The sequence below is a fragment of the Antechinus flavipes genome, chromosome 5 (assembly GCF_016432865.1).
Source record: "Antechinus flavipes isolate AdamAnt ecotype Samford, QLD, Australia chromosome 5, AdamAnt_v2, whole genome shotgun sequence".
NCBI lineage: Eukaryota > Metazoa > Chordata > Mammalia > Dasyuromorphia > Dasyuridae > Antechinus > Antechinus flavipes.
Window position 1 is genome coordinate 161,731,919 of NC_067402.1, and position 14,838 is coordinate 161,746,756.

At 34.3% G+C, this 14,838-nt stretch overlaps 1 protein-coding gene across 4 annotated transcripts in view; it reads left to right on the top strand.

The window, feature by feature from the left end:
• FRMD4A (FERM domain containing 4A) overlaps nt 1–14,838 on the top strand; it is a 737,403-nt gene that overhangs the window by 597,136 nt on the left and 125,429 nt on the right. For all 4 annotated transcript variants that reach the window (XM_051962747.1, XM_051962746.1, XM_051962745.1 and 1 more), the window contains exon 6: nt 14,413–14,469. In XM_051962747.1, coding sequence (XP_051818707.1) covers nt 14,413–14,469 — 57 coding nt within the window. The remainder of the gene's footprint in view (nt 1–14,412; nt 14,470–14,838) is intronic.

The window sequence follows — 14,838 nt, forward strand, 5'->3', positions numbered from 1 at the left end:
TATTTGAAGATGATTCTTCTCACAGTTTAACAAGACTTTATTCTGAATTATTTATGTGTTGATGATTCATGTGGTATCATCCATTCTCTTTATTCACTTTTCTATGTCCCTGAAGCACCTAGGGTGAGATGCCAGAGGAAACGTAGAGTACAAACCATCATTTATCATTCATTGGCTCTGTATTGCTTAACTTGGGTTATAATGGTACTATTTCTAACTCCTTAAATGAGACACCTCTTTATGGGGTGAAGACTCTTTAGTTGTTCAAGGTAAAATCACATTCTCTTTATTGTTATTTATACTAGATCTTGCTTTTTTCATTTTCAGTGTTCTATATCTATAATGGTATTCCAAACAAAATCTAAAAGCTTGTGATGTGGGGTTATGTACCCATGTGGTTCCTACACCACCCAGCTAACATATTTGTTTTTCATTGCTTTACCATTTTGATTATTAGAGCAGGTTCTAAAGGAATCTTGGGAAGAATAACATCCTGGGAAGCAGTAAAAACACTGGGCTTAAATGCTGTCTAAAATCCACTTACTAGGAGATCATAGTCAAACTTTTTAACTTTTTACTGCCATAAAAAATTTTTAAGACTTTTAAGTTACAAATTTTCATAAATGGAGGGGAGTTTATGCTTTTGTTTTCAGCTAGGAGTCTTCCATACTGCTGAAATCATAGATCTGAAACACAGATATATAGATAGACTAGATAGATATGGTTAGATAGATCAATAGATAGGTTGATAGATAGATCATTAGATAAATAAGCAATCATATGGACAGATAAATAAAAATATTTTATGTATCCACTAAATTTTATTGTTCAGTTAAATTCAACAAACATCTGGGGATTTTCTCCACATCATAATCTAGGGAAGAAAGAAAAACTATGCTTCCAATAAGTATATTTCTTTGCTCCCATCACTTTATATCTTGTATCCATTTTTTATCTTCCCTAGCTTATATATAAAGAAAAAAATAGCCTTCTCAATTTTTAATAATGGTTTCTTAGTCCACACATACAGACACAGGGTTAGAGTCTCTGGATATACTTTAGGAAGTCCATTAATTTGAAATGAGAAAAAAAATTCTTCTTTATTTCCACTAATCTCTAACTGAAACTTAGCATTTCTTTCCATTACAATTTTTTTAAAAAAATCATTATTCTGAGAAGAGTCTGCACTATTTTGCCAAAAGTATCTATGACACATACAACATTGGTAGATGATAAGAGAACACTAATACAGTGCTCCACCTCAGAGGAAGCAAAGCTTGTGGAATGAGACAGAATGAAAGTCAAGTCAAGTCAGAAAGCCTGACTTGGAATTCCAGCTTGTATGGGGATATTTTGGGGGAATTAATTTCTGAGGAATTTCTTTTCTGATTTCTGAGGAATAAATGCTTAAAGAAAAATTAACTATCAATTCTCCAAAATCAAACTATAACATTACCTTAGATTCCATTTCTCATAGTCCATATAATACTTTAAGTCTATGAAATCAGAAGAAAAGGAAAAAGAAGAAATGGAAAAAAGGAGAAAATAAGAAGGGAAAATCATTGAAACCATTATGGGAGAACCATTTGAAGCTTGCTAGTTCTCTCTTATCTGTCCCTATAAAGTGAATATTATTTTTGAAGTTATAATAAAAACATTATATTTTTCTTAGGAAAACTTCCATGGCAGTTCTGCCTGGGAATATTTCTCTGAGAAGAGTCAAACCTCCCAATTTAATTCTTTTATTTCCTTTCTGTATTAATTTCTTCTATCACTAGAAGGGTCATGACTTAGCAAACTAAGAGAAAATCACTGATTCTTCTGAAAGGAGGCAATGGGGTTTTTAACTAAGACTGATGACTTTGGGGTTATAGATTTTCATTTCAACTTTGCCATTTGTTATAAGATTGAATCCCTATCTCCTATAGTACAACAATGTCTTCATAAAACAATTATTTTGAAGAAGTGATACTCAAGATAATTTTTATTTTTTTAATTTTATTTCAAGATTATTTTTAAATGCCTTGCAAGGGAAGAAAACTAAGTAAAAATACATCAAGAACCTAAAATCTAATAAAGACAAGTAATATTTTCTTGTCATCTTTGAAAACCTGCCTATTTTCTGTCATAGGGATGGTTTAATAAATATGATATTTAAGATGAATGAAGGAAGTTGATCCAAAAAACTAAATACATGATTCTTCTATATAACTTTATATTGACCCCAAAAGATCACATATCCACATTACCATTTTTTAAAATTTCTGTGCTCAGATTGCTTAACAGGAATACTCAAGAGGTCAAGAACAAATTATAGCATTCATCACTTAAAACTGCATTAAATAATACTTTCGTAGAGCCAAATCAAGTGTTAAGTTTTTACAAGTGAATTTTTATTATAATAGCATTTACTACCCTACTTTAGGCAACTAGATTGCATATTGGATAGAGTGCTGAGGCCAGAATCAGGAGCACTCATCTTCCTGAGTTCAAATCTGGCCTCAGACATTTATTAGCAGAGTGACTCTGGGCAAGTCACTTGATCCATGTTTGCCTCAGTTTCCTCATCTGTAAAATGAGCTGAAAAAGGAAATGGCAAATCACTTCAGTATCTTTGCCCAAACAAACAACAACAACAACAACAAAAAAAACCCAAATAGGGTCATGAAGAGTTGGACATGACTGAAATTACTCAACAACACCAAATGGGAAGATGCTTAGTAGAACTTCGTTCACTCAATGTTTCTCAGACCCAGGGACCAGCAATTAGAAAGCAAATAGGAGGTTACTAGGTTCAGTATCCACATGGGCTCTTATAAGGATAGTTTAGGTCAGAGAAGAAAATAATTCATAGGATCATAAATTCAGACCTAGAAACAAGGCAGGATACAGAGGCCTAGGAAGGTCACATAGTAAATATCAGAGAGGGAATTTGAATTCAAGTCACCAGAGCTAGCTTTCTGCTGTATGATATATAGATTGAAGAATATATCTGCCTGACTTCCTCATAGTATTCTCATTTGCCCAGAGGGTTTTAAGGATTAAAGAATAATTATTAGTATACAGTATATAGAGGTACTATGGCATAGGGAATAGAGAGCTGACCTTGAATATAATAAGTTATTTAATCTCTCAGTGTGCTAAACGGTTCTCTAAGACTATAAATTGCAGAGAGACGTTCTAAACTGCATTGGTAAAAGGAGTTTGCTCACAGGGAATTTTTTATAATTGTGAAATCCAAGTCCAGGCCCTGTGCCTCTGGTTATGTGGTATATTATTGTCTATTAACATAATACAAAGATTTTGCTTAAACAAACAGAATCAACATCATTTTATAGGTAAGAGACTAAAGCCCCAAATATGGTCACATTAGCAAAGAAGTGAGAAAGGAAAGAATTAGTCTTTATTCTTCAGAATCTCATTCTTGTCTATTTTCCCATGTCTTTTTTGAAGACCTTATAAAAAGACAGACAGAATCCTTTTATCCAGATGGCTTTAATGCATACTATCTGTGATGACTTCAAGTCCTTCCTAAATTTGTGATTTCACAATGGTAGTGGGTTCAAAATATTTTTTTTTAAATGGGAGAGAAATAACCAGGAAGAGAAACCTTCCAATAAGAAAGTCAGAGAACCCTTTCTCAGCATGAAGAACATGTAGCCTAAATGGATCATTAAGTAAACATGAGATGACTTGTTTCCAAAAAACTGGCAGCGGACAAAGAAAGAAGAATTATGCAAGATCACATCAGCCTTGCTTATCCTGCATCCCGGTCCCATTGGCCGGGAGGCAGACTCGGCCCAGCTATTATGGGTTGTGCAATGAGGTGTGTCGGTTACCAGCACAGAGGCAGATAGCACGTTTGGCTGAACTTGGGCCTCAGGACCCATTTTCATACTTCCCACACACTAACACTATCCTGCCCCCCACTACAGCAAAACAAAATGCAATCTTGCTAAAGAATCTTGCAAAAATGTCTGTGAAATCCCAAAAGGAAGAAACAGAACAATGGAATTCAGTTTGCTACAAATTCTAACATGCCACAAGGATATTGTCTGCTGAAAGAAACTACTTTTTACTCCCCCAGACCTGGATAGCTAAGAACTCTGTACTATTTAGTCTTTGTAGAGAAAGAAGGTGATAGTTGTAGAGATTCACCAAGGAAACGGTAAGGCTTATCTTGTAAATGATTGAGTTGGAAAAGTATCTTATCTTAATTTTTCAACCTCGTATTTCTCTTGGAAATCAACAATTTTATTATTCTTAAGTAAAGAAAAGTGATTTTTGTGAAAAATGATCAAGCTGAATATTTATAAACCAAAAGTTTGGGAACTTGGTGGTTAGAACTTTGGGGAGAGACAAAGAAGGATGGAAAGATCATAGAATTGAATAATTTTAAAAGTGACGAGGATTTCTTTATGTCTTTGGAAAAAAATGGGTTACACCTCATACATTGAATTCATAGAGCTGAAAAGGATCCCAGAGATCATTTTATCCTCTCTCTTCATTTTGTACATGGAGAAACTGAGGCCCAGAGATAATCAATGATTTGCCCAAGATTCCAGAGGCAAAAAGTAATATGGCTGAGATTTGAACTTAAGTCCTGAAACTCCAAAAATTAATACTCTTTCCTCTGTGCTTCACAGATGTTTGAGAACTGTTTGTGAGAAACATTCCTTTGGAATCTTCAGATGAAAATCTTGGTAGATGTAACTATTAGTTAAAACACTCTAAGCTTTTTTTCTAGTACATAATCACATAGGTCAATGCTGAATGATAGAAGTAGCTTCTCTTTTTCCCATATTCTAAACTAAGATCTCATTCATTCCCTTACTGTCTCCTGTAAAGAATCACATTTCAAATTCCTGAACAGAAAATCTTTCAGAGAATCAAAGATCATTCTATGTACATATAATTGAGCAACAAATAATCATAGCTGACATGTATATAGGGCTTTAAGAATTTTAAAAAGCACTTTGCATGCATTAACCTCTTTAACTTTTAGAATAGTTCAGAGAAGGAGGTACTTAAAAATATTATTATTATTTCCTTATTTTATATTTGGAGAAGGTGAGACTGAGAGATTAAGGACACACACATGATGTTACAGGTGGGAAGTAGTGTTTGAATAGAAATTTGTACTGATACTTTTACCTCATGACATTTCATTGCTAACAGCAGCAGGCCACCACTGATTCCTAGGCAGACCTTTGGAAATGGGGTACAGGAAATAGCCATAGTGGGAAGCTCTGAACAGATGTTTCAGATCACTGGAGGCCCCAGCATAGGGCTATGAATTCAAAAAGTTTAGGGAAACTCCTTACTACCAGTCCATATTTTATCATGCCAGCCAAAAAAAGGCAATGTCTAAAAGCTGTCTTTCTTGATATATCCTTTCCTGTTCCCCTTCCATACTCCTTCTGGCCTTTGCCAAGGGAAAGACAAGAGCCTTGATTTGTTTTATTTTGGTTTTGTTTTTTTTACTGTATTTTTGCATATGTTCTTTGTAGTTTCTTTCAGTTTGTGTCTCTGCTTGAGCAAAGACATATAAAATGAGGCACTTTCATGTGGTCACACCAGTTGGAGAAGAAAAGGGGGAGCACTCTGTGGTAGCAAATTTCTGGTATTTTTTTAAGTGCTCTGAGGAAGCTTTCAGGTCTTAATGTAAAGTGGAAAGTATATAGGATGAAGTATGAAAGTAGAGGATCATTTCATGCCTTTATAGTAGAATATTAGAAAGAAAATCAGCTAACAAGGTAAATGGGAGATAAGCAGAGAGAGAAGGGAGATAACCGAATTTATAGTGAATTCTTTTTTAACATTTAAGAAAACTCCCCCTTTATGTTTTGTGCCATGTACGTGCCATTCCAACCTCCGGCTCATCTCTGTTGGACATCTTCCTATTGATACTTTTATGCTGAGGAGAGAGAATCCAAACCTGCGATTTCCTCAGTGTTTGGTATTCTTGAGATATATATTCTTTCTCCCAGTGCCTTTTTGGCAGCACATCTATAGCATCTGTCTTAGAGAGTTAGCCCGGGGTACTGAGAAGTTACAACTTGCCCGTGGGATGCCTCAGGACGAGAACTTGAATACAGGCCTTCCATACTCCAAGATGGCCCTGGACCTGCTATGACATATTGCCTCTCCTTGTCAGCCAAGTGCCCCAATAGTAAAGAATGGCAGTACTAGTCTGGGCAGTAGGTGGCGCCATAATGCGCAGAGCACCGGACCTGGAGTCAGAAGTCTCATGTGTGCGAGTTCAAATCCAGACTCAGACACTTACTGGCTGTATCACTTAATCCTATTTTCCTCAGTTTCCTCTTTTGTGAAATAATCTGGAGATTACCCTCTTTGCCAAGAAAAACCCAATGAGGTCACAAAGGGTCAGCCATCACTGAAACTACTGAACAAGAAAAATATTAATAGTAACAAGAAGCAATAGAGTATCATGAAAAGATGGCTAACCTCAGAGTCAAGGAGGTCAAAGTTCAAGCCTTACATCCGACATGTTGGTTTTGTGAACGTAGGCAAGTCACTTAACCCCGAAGTGCTCTCGAGGACTCTAGTTACAACAAGGGTTCCAACTTAAATTGATAAAAGAAATGGTCCAATCCTTTCCCTTTCCTAGCAATGTTGTTGTTGTTGTTGTTCATTTTTTTTTTCAGTTGTCTTATTCTTCATGATCCTATTTGAGTTTTTCATGGCAAAGATACGGGGATGTTTGTCTTTTCCTTCTCCAGATCATTTTGCTGATGAAGAAATAGGCAAATAGGGTTAAATTATTTGTCCAGGATCACCCAGCTAGTTAGTGTCTGAGGCCAAATTTGAACTCATGTCTTCTTGACTTCAGGCCCAGAACTCTATCCATTGTGACATGAAACTGTCCTTTCCCTACCAATAATGATACTATACTATTTATCCCCTTATGTATCAACATTTCAGGTTTCTGCAATGTCCTTGCCTGTTACTTCTCTTTCTCCTCACTGTTTATTCCCAGTTTCACTAATATGTGGAAAGATACATAAAAAAGCAGGTAATCAAATCAGCCAAGTTTTCTATGAGTGTCTGATCTGCTGATGACCCTGTTTGGAAACAAGTAGAAAAATACTGCCCAGAGTGAAGTCTAGAATTATTTCTGTACATTTGAATGTGTTGCCCATCATCATCATCATGGACAGCTGTACATAATGTACCTGGCACAGCTAATTTCCATCCGTGTGTTCATGTTCACTATTTGGCCAAACAATTGTCTAATGTTTCATATAAACTAAATTAGAAGAGAATTCCTCCTTTCTTCTCTTGCTCCACTATGATTCCAGGTAAGGTGAAAATTCAGATAAGAGAAAATCATGAAATGAAAGGTGGCTTCACATTTCAAGACACTATTTTCTGGTATTTGGCTTAGTCTTCAATATCGTGTTAAACATTAGCCTGGCAGAGGACATTAAGTACAAGCTGGGGGTAAATATGTGACAGAAGGTACACAAATACAAATATACATGCTATCACGTATGGATTTTCTTATCCAGCCTGTTCGTGGGAATGGAAGTGACAACAGTGGAAATAGAAATGATTTCTTTTTGCAGCTCCTTGTTGACATTTTGGTTAAATCATTTGTAGATTGTTAAATGATTTACATTCTGGTGGTACCAGAGAGCCTTGAGACTGGGATTGCAGGCATTCCTCTCCATTTCAGCCCACTGGCATCATATATCAATGACAATATCCATAAAACACTGTCTAAAGTATAAAGAGTTATTAATGTTGATTCTCCCATGTATTAACATTAATTTTCTTATCCCAGTCCTCCAAAGTAGTTAGTGACATTACCGTTGTTATTTTTAAGGAAAAATACCCAAGACAGAATGACTTTCCTTCCATAAAAGCCCTCTTCATAGGCTTGTATTGATACTAGGAGAAAAAAAAAAAAAAAACTCGCCAATTCATAAATTGACGTTGAATTTGTAAAATCCAAGCATATGATTGTATAGTGAAAAATGGACACTCTCTTACAAATCTCAGAACTGAGAAGGATGTCAGAGACCATGTAGTCTAACTCTCACTTAATTAGGAATCTCTCTACAAATAATTACTCAGTCTCTTCTTGAAGACCATTAATGAGAGGGAAATCAGTACCTTCTGAGAAGTATTGAGCTCCCTATGGAAGAGCTCTACTAAGAATTTTTTCCCCTTAGATTAAACTCAAATCTCCCCCCAGAAATCTTCTACTCATTGCTTTGTCCTAATTTTTCCTTTGGGGACCAAATAGAACAATCCAGTCTTTTTTTTCACATGATGGCATTTCAAATAATTGAAGATAATAATCACATTCAGTTCTTTTTCAGGTTAAATGTACTCAGATCCTTCAACCAGTCCTTATTTTACATGGCTTCTAGATTCCTCACCATCCTAGCCAATTTCTCTAAATGCATTTTTGCTTATCAATATCATTCCCAAAATGGCTCTCAGAATTCAGCACTGGAATCCAGATATAGTTTGACCAAGACAGAACACAATGGGGCCATTGATTTTCTCATCATATGTACTAGAAGAGGAAGCCAAAAATCACTTGAGTATTTTAAATCTGCCAACTCATGCTACTGATCCTGTCATTCAAGTTAACAAATTAACATGCAAATCAGATAATTCCTAAATGTAGACTTCAGTTTATGCCTGTTTCATTAATATATTGACAAATCAGTGGAGTCAGAGGACGGCACCCAGGAGCCAAGAGACCTACATTTGAGTCAGGACTGTGCCATGTGGACGAGTCACTTAGTTTCTCTAATTTTTCTGTTCATTTTTCTACATGTTAGAGATAGTAATGGTTGCATGGGTCAGCTGGGTGTCACAGTAGGGTAGAGTGCTGAGCCTGAAATTTTCCTGCATTGACACTTATAGCTGTGTGGCTCTGGACATGGTACTTAAGTGTGTTTGCCTCATCTGTAAAATGGATTGGAGAACAAAATGGCAAATCATTCCAATATCTTTGCCAAGAAAATCCCAAATAGGGTCACAAGGAGTCAGATACAATTGAAAATTAATGAACATAACAAAATGCCTGCGTATTACCTATCTCTAATAGAGGTAATAGATAGGTAGAGAGAAGGAAGGAGAGAGGGAGGAAGGAAAAGAGAGAGAGAGGGAAAGAGGAAGAGAGCGAGAGAGTTCTTCATTCTCAAAAAGGACCAAAATGATATTATTATGTTAGTCAAGTTATATAGTGTGGCCAGCAACACAAACTCAGGATGTTCTACCACAAGTCAGGCACAAAATAATTGATGTGAACATTTGGGATGAGTTCTCTAAGGATGCACATCTCACATTTCTTTTGAGCTAGTTCAGTTCTGCTTTGCTTACTTACAGAGCACAGCACCTTCTCTGAGAAGAGCACAACATGCTGGAAGATCCTATGTCAGTGTCTCCCATGTCATGCAATCAATTCTAAAGTTCTTAAGAGAGATTTTTTTCTGACCTGGTATCACTTTTTTTGACCACCTTATGAGCACTTTCCCTGTGTGAATTCTCCACAAAATAGTCTTTTTGACAAGCTTATATTTGGCATTCAAACAATGAAGCTACACTCTCTGCATATTTCTCTTGAATATTTGGCAGTTTCGGTTGAGAAAGGACTTCAGTATCTGGTATCTCATCCTGCTACGTAGATGATCTTTAGAATCTTCCTAAGACACTCAAGTGAAGAAAACATCTAGAACTGGAAGAATTGTCAAAACTTGAAGTCTCATTTTACCATGAAGAAATTGAGACTCAGGCTAAAATGACTTACACCAGATCTCAGAGACAATATTTGAATCCTGATCCTCTGACTTTTGAGACTTTCCACTATATCCACTATATAGGGAGGGAAGATGTATTAAAATATTTCCTTTCCAGTTTGAATGAGAAAGGAAGAAGAGATATAGAATACTATTTTGAGAATCTAATAAGAGATTTTTTAAGGGATGTCAGAGATTTGGATGTTTGTAAGTAGTAGTTAAAGAATAAGATAGGAAGAGATTGAAGATTGAGAAGGAGAGGAGATGGTTGTGAAAGTAATAGACTAGGCAGTACCAGAGAAGATAGTATTAAATAAAGAGAAAAAGGCAACTTCTTTTTTTAAACTTACTTATTTATTTGGTTGGTTATGCATGTACATTTCTCTTTCTCTCTCCTTTTTTTAAATATTTCCTCATGAATCATGTTGGGAGAGAAAAATCAGAACAAAGGAGGAAAACCATAAGAGTAAAAGAAAACAGAAGAAAAAGAAAAAAAGTGAACATAATATGTGTTGATTTATTTACATTTAGTTTTCATACTTCTCTCTCTGGGTACAGATGGCATTTTCCATCCAAAGTTTATTGGATTGCCTTGGATCACTGAACCATTGAGAAGGACCAAGTCTTTCATAGTTGATCATCCCACAATCTTGCTGTTACTGTGTACAGATTCTTAGTTCTGCTTGTTTCATTCAGCATCAGTTCATATAAATTTTTCTGGGCCTTTCTAAAATCAGCTTGTTCATCATTTTTTACAGAACAATAATATTCCATTTCTTTCATATACCACAACTTATTCAGCCATTCTCCAATTGATAGGCATCGACTTATTTCTAATTTTCCACCACAAAAAGAGATCCTACAAACATTTTTGCACTTGTAGGTTCTTTTCCCTTCTTTATGATTTCTTGGGACACAAACCCAGAAGTGGTGCTACTGGATCAAAGGGTATGTACATTTTATAGAAAGGACAACTTCTTCATCAGAAACTCCAGGAAAGGAGAAGATAGTGGGAAGAGGGAAGGATGATGTCAAGAGGTTGTGATATTTTGAGAAGGGAAAAGAAGAAACACTGAATTTGGCCTATTTTTTCTTACTAAAGTGTGAAGCAAGGTTTTTGTTTGATCAATCATCAGCATTTATTTATATTTCTAATAAAAAAAAAGAACAGGAAAAATAACTCCAAAGGAAATGCTATTTCAAATAAGAATCATATGCATGGGAGTGGACCTAACCAGACATATTCAGGGAATGACATCAGAAACAATTACAAAATAATTTACTTTTCCTGTCTGTCAATATTATAAAATTGACAATATTAGCCAAGATATCCTACAAATTTTATACTATACCATCAAATTGTCAAGGAAATACTTAGATATCTATATCTTATGTGTATCTTATCCACATGTGTACTCCTTCCACCACTTCAGATTACAACCCATTCACCTGTCATTCTTCATGCTTCTTGTCTACATCCCCCTGGAATCTTCCTTTAATGGAATAACTAGTGTTCTGGGGTCTTCTTCTAGATCTGACATTAAGTGGGTAACAATGGAACATACAAGCTGTCTTTCCATTATTCCTTTCTCTTGCTATATTACAGGCTTACCTCCCTCCTCAATCGTATATCACTTTGATTTCTTTAATATATTCCAGCCTGTTTGCCCCCATCATGCACCTCTCCAGTGGCCCTTGGGTGACCTACAATTGTAATTCTTAAGAGATGGTGAGAGTATATGATTCATAGCAGCATAGGCTGCTGAACAGAACAGCAAGAAGTATGCAGACATTAAAAGCAATTCTTGATTAAAAAAAAGATTAGTCCTTTTCAAATGACATTCTACTACAGAGAATGTCTTTTCAGTCTTATAATGAATTGAAGAATTCAGAAACTATGAGATTCTATTGAGTGCCTTTTTGTTGATAATTTTAAAATTTTATTATTTTATTTGTAGAATAAAATGCTACCTTAAAGAGTCTTCTCTAATAAGTTGTTTTCCATTCATACATTAAAATCATGAGATTCCTGAATGGTCACAATTGCAATTACAAAGATAAGTTCATTCAACATTCTTATGATTTTTTTGGTATTAAATAAGACACAAAGCTAGAAGACATGGTCACAAAAACTTTTTGCTGTAGTCATAGAAAATATCTAGGGTAAAGTTAAAATCTAAGAAGGATTCCCTATAGAAGCCAAGGCCTTTAAATATTTTGTAGATAATATGGTGCTAATTAGATGAAGACTTTTTACTCTTAAAACCATGATAAGTAGTAGATCTCTCAGAAGATAAACATTGAATAGAAATTGGAGATGGCCAATGAACTGGGCTCAGAATTGAATAGGAAGAAGTAAGTGGGAGGATAGCACTGAAAAATTGGGAATAAGAACAGTTAGCCATAATTCATGTTGAGAAATAAAACATGAAGAATGTCAAGAGAAAAATATAAAATACAAAGTACTGAATCTCAGATTTTATTAGAAAGCAAGCATTTTTCAAAGCAGCTATTAATGAATTAAAAAATAATAAAAAAGTAGATTTGTGGACCAAACAAGGTAAGCATCTACAAGTAAATGGACACAGCAGTTTAGTGTTTGATACTTCAAAATAGTGGGAGAGGAATTCTATTTAACAAGAACTGCAAGGAAACTTAGATAATAATTTGATGGAAAATGGGTTTAGACCAAAATATAATATAATAAAATTGAATGAATTAAAAGACTTGCATATAAAAAGTACCATTATTAAAATGCTAGAGAAGAATGAAATATTTTATCTCTAACAATTGTGGAAGTGAAAAGAATTCTTAATAAGATGAGGAGTAGAAAATATTAAAAGACAAAGTATATATTTTTAATCCTATGATGTACAAAAAGTTTGCACACATAAATTCAGAGCAATTAGGATAAAAAGAAAAGATTTAGATTGGAAAAAATCATTTACAATCTCTAAATAAAACTTCGCATACAAAATCTTTAGAGAATTGACACAAGTCTATAAGTTGAAGACCCATTCCACAATAGGTGGCTAAAAGCTATGAGTGGATATAAGTAGTTTTCAAGCATGAACTGTCAGCAATTATATTTTAAAAGTTAAGAATCAGTAAAAATGCAAATAAAAATAACTCCAAGATGTCACTTAACCTCCCCACCAAAGCAACACAAAACAAAACAAAACCGTTGGCAAAGATTGTAAAATATTGGGGTGGGAAAATTCAATCTAATTGTAACTTTGAAAAGAGACACAGTTCACTATTGGTAGAGTGCACTAGCCAACTATTGTGAAGGATACTAGTATTTATGCAAGAAAAACTTTAGATTTGTTCATCTTCTTTGACCTATTGAATCCACTACTGGTTTTATACCCCAAGGAGATTAAAAAAAGAAAGAAATGATTCATCTGTATAAAAATATTCATAATAATGCTATTTGTAATAATATGAATCTGGAAACACATTGTACCCAACTATTTAGGAATAAGCAAAGAAATAATGATATATATTCATATATATAGCATATATATATATATATATATATATAATAATCAGAATATTATGAAGTTGTAAGGATTGATCCTTAGGAAAAATTAATAGGTTTGTGAGAAGATATATGAATTGATGCAGAATGAAGAAAGCAATGGTAAAACAACAATAAACACAGTCACCAAAAGATACAAAAAAGTGTTAAGCAACAAAACTCAGTTCAAAAACAGTGGATGTAATTTTACTAAATGCTCACATTTTCTAAAAATAGTAAACTATAAACAGAGAGATTGGATGTAGTATTAGACATAATATCCTTTAATTATTTTTTATTAACTATTTATAAGAAATATATTTTTGGAGATGCTTTTATAATTTGTGGTTTTTCAGTCGTGACTAGCTCTTCATGACCCCATTTGGGGTTTTCTGGGCAAAAGATACAACAGTGGTTTGCTATTTCATCTCTAACTCATCTTACAGATAAGGAAACTGAGGCAAACAAGATTTGTTTGAGCACATGTCTGAGGCCAGATTTGAGCTATGGAATAAGAGTCTTCCTTTTTCCAAGTCCAGCTTTCTATCTACTATGCAATACATATATGTGTGTGTGTGTGTGTGTGTGTGTGTGTATGTATGTATATGTATATACATATAAAATATGCATATGTGTGTATGTATGTATGTGTATATATGTGTGTGTGTGTATGTATCAGTAAAAAATGTTTTGAAAGATTTCATGACAATAAAGAAAATAAGAATTTCGATCAGTAGTTATTGATAATCTCTCAGCTTTTTGCTGATTTTTTTCTAAATATCTATTATCCTTTGTGTGTAGCTAGATCTATGCTTTCAAAATTGTGTTTTCTCCAACTTGGATCACTTCTGTATGAATATGGTTTAGTTCAACTACTCTTCCCAAATGCATTTTCTTCATTACTTTTTCATGCTTTCTCTGTAGGATCTCAGACTGAGGTGTAAGTCTAAATGTGGTAGTTCCATATAAAGTTTTTTTTTTTTAATTTAGTTGTTCAAATAACTCATTTAGCGTTACTTCATAGATATTTTATAAAAGTTTTGGAAATTACAGAAGCATCTTTGCTGAAAAAAAATAACTAAATGAACTTTTTGTGTTTTTCTTTCTTTATAGGAACTTATTGAGGTTGACAGTGAAGTGGTATTTGAATTAGCTTCCTATATTTTACAGGTAAGAAATAATCTCATTTCTATATTTTAAGACTATGTGTGTTAATTAGAAAAGGGATATGGTTAAGAACTTGATAGATTTATTGGAGAGTTGCATCCCAAAGAAGGATTTATGGTTTGGGCCTGCCTATCTTCTCTTTTAGTGAAGAGATTTTCTGAGTCACAACCCCTATTCTCTATTCCCCAAATACACAGAGAAAGAATAGCAGGAGGGTCATAGTAAATTAATTAAAATCACATTGCCATAATTATCAGCTCTTAGGGTAAATGAGTATCCCAAACAAGCAGCTCATCATGAAAACCCAAACTAAAAATAATCTACTGCCAATATATAAAGGGGAAAAACACAGTAAATCATTTAAGTAATTAG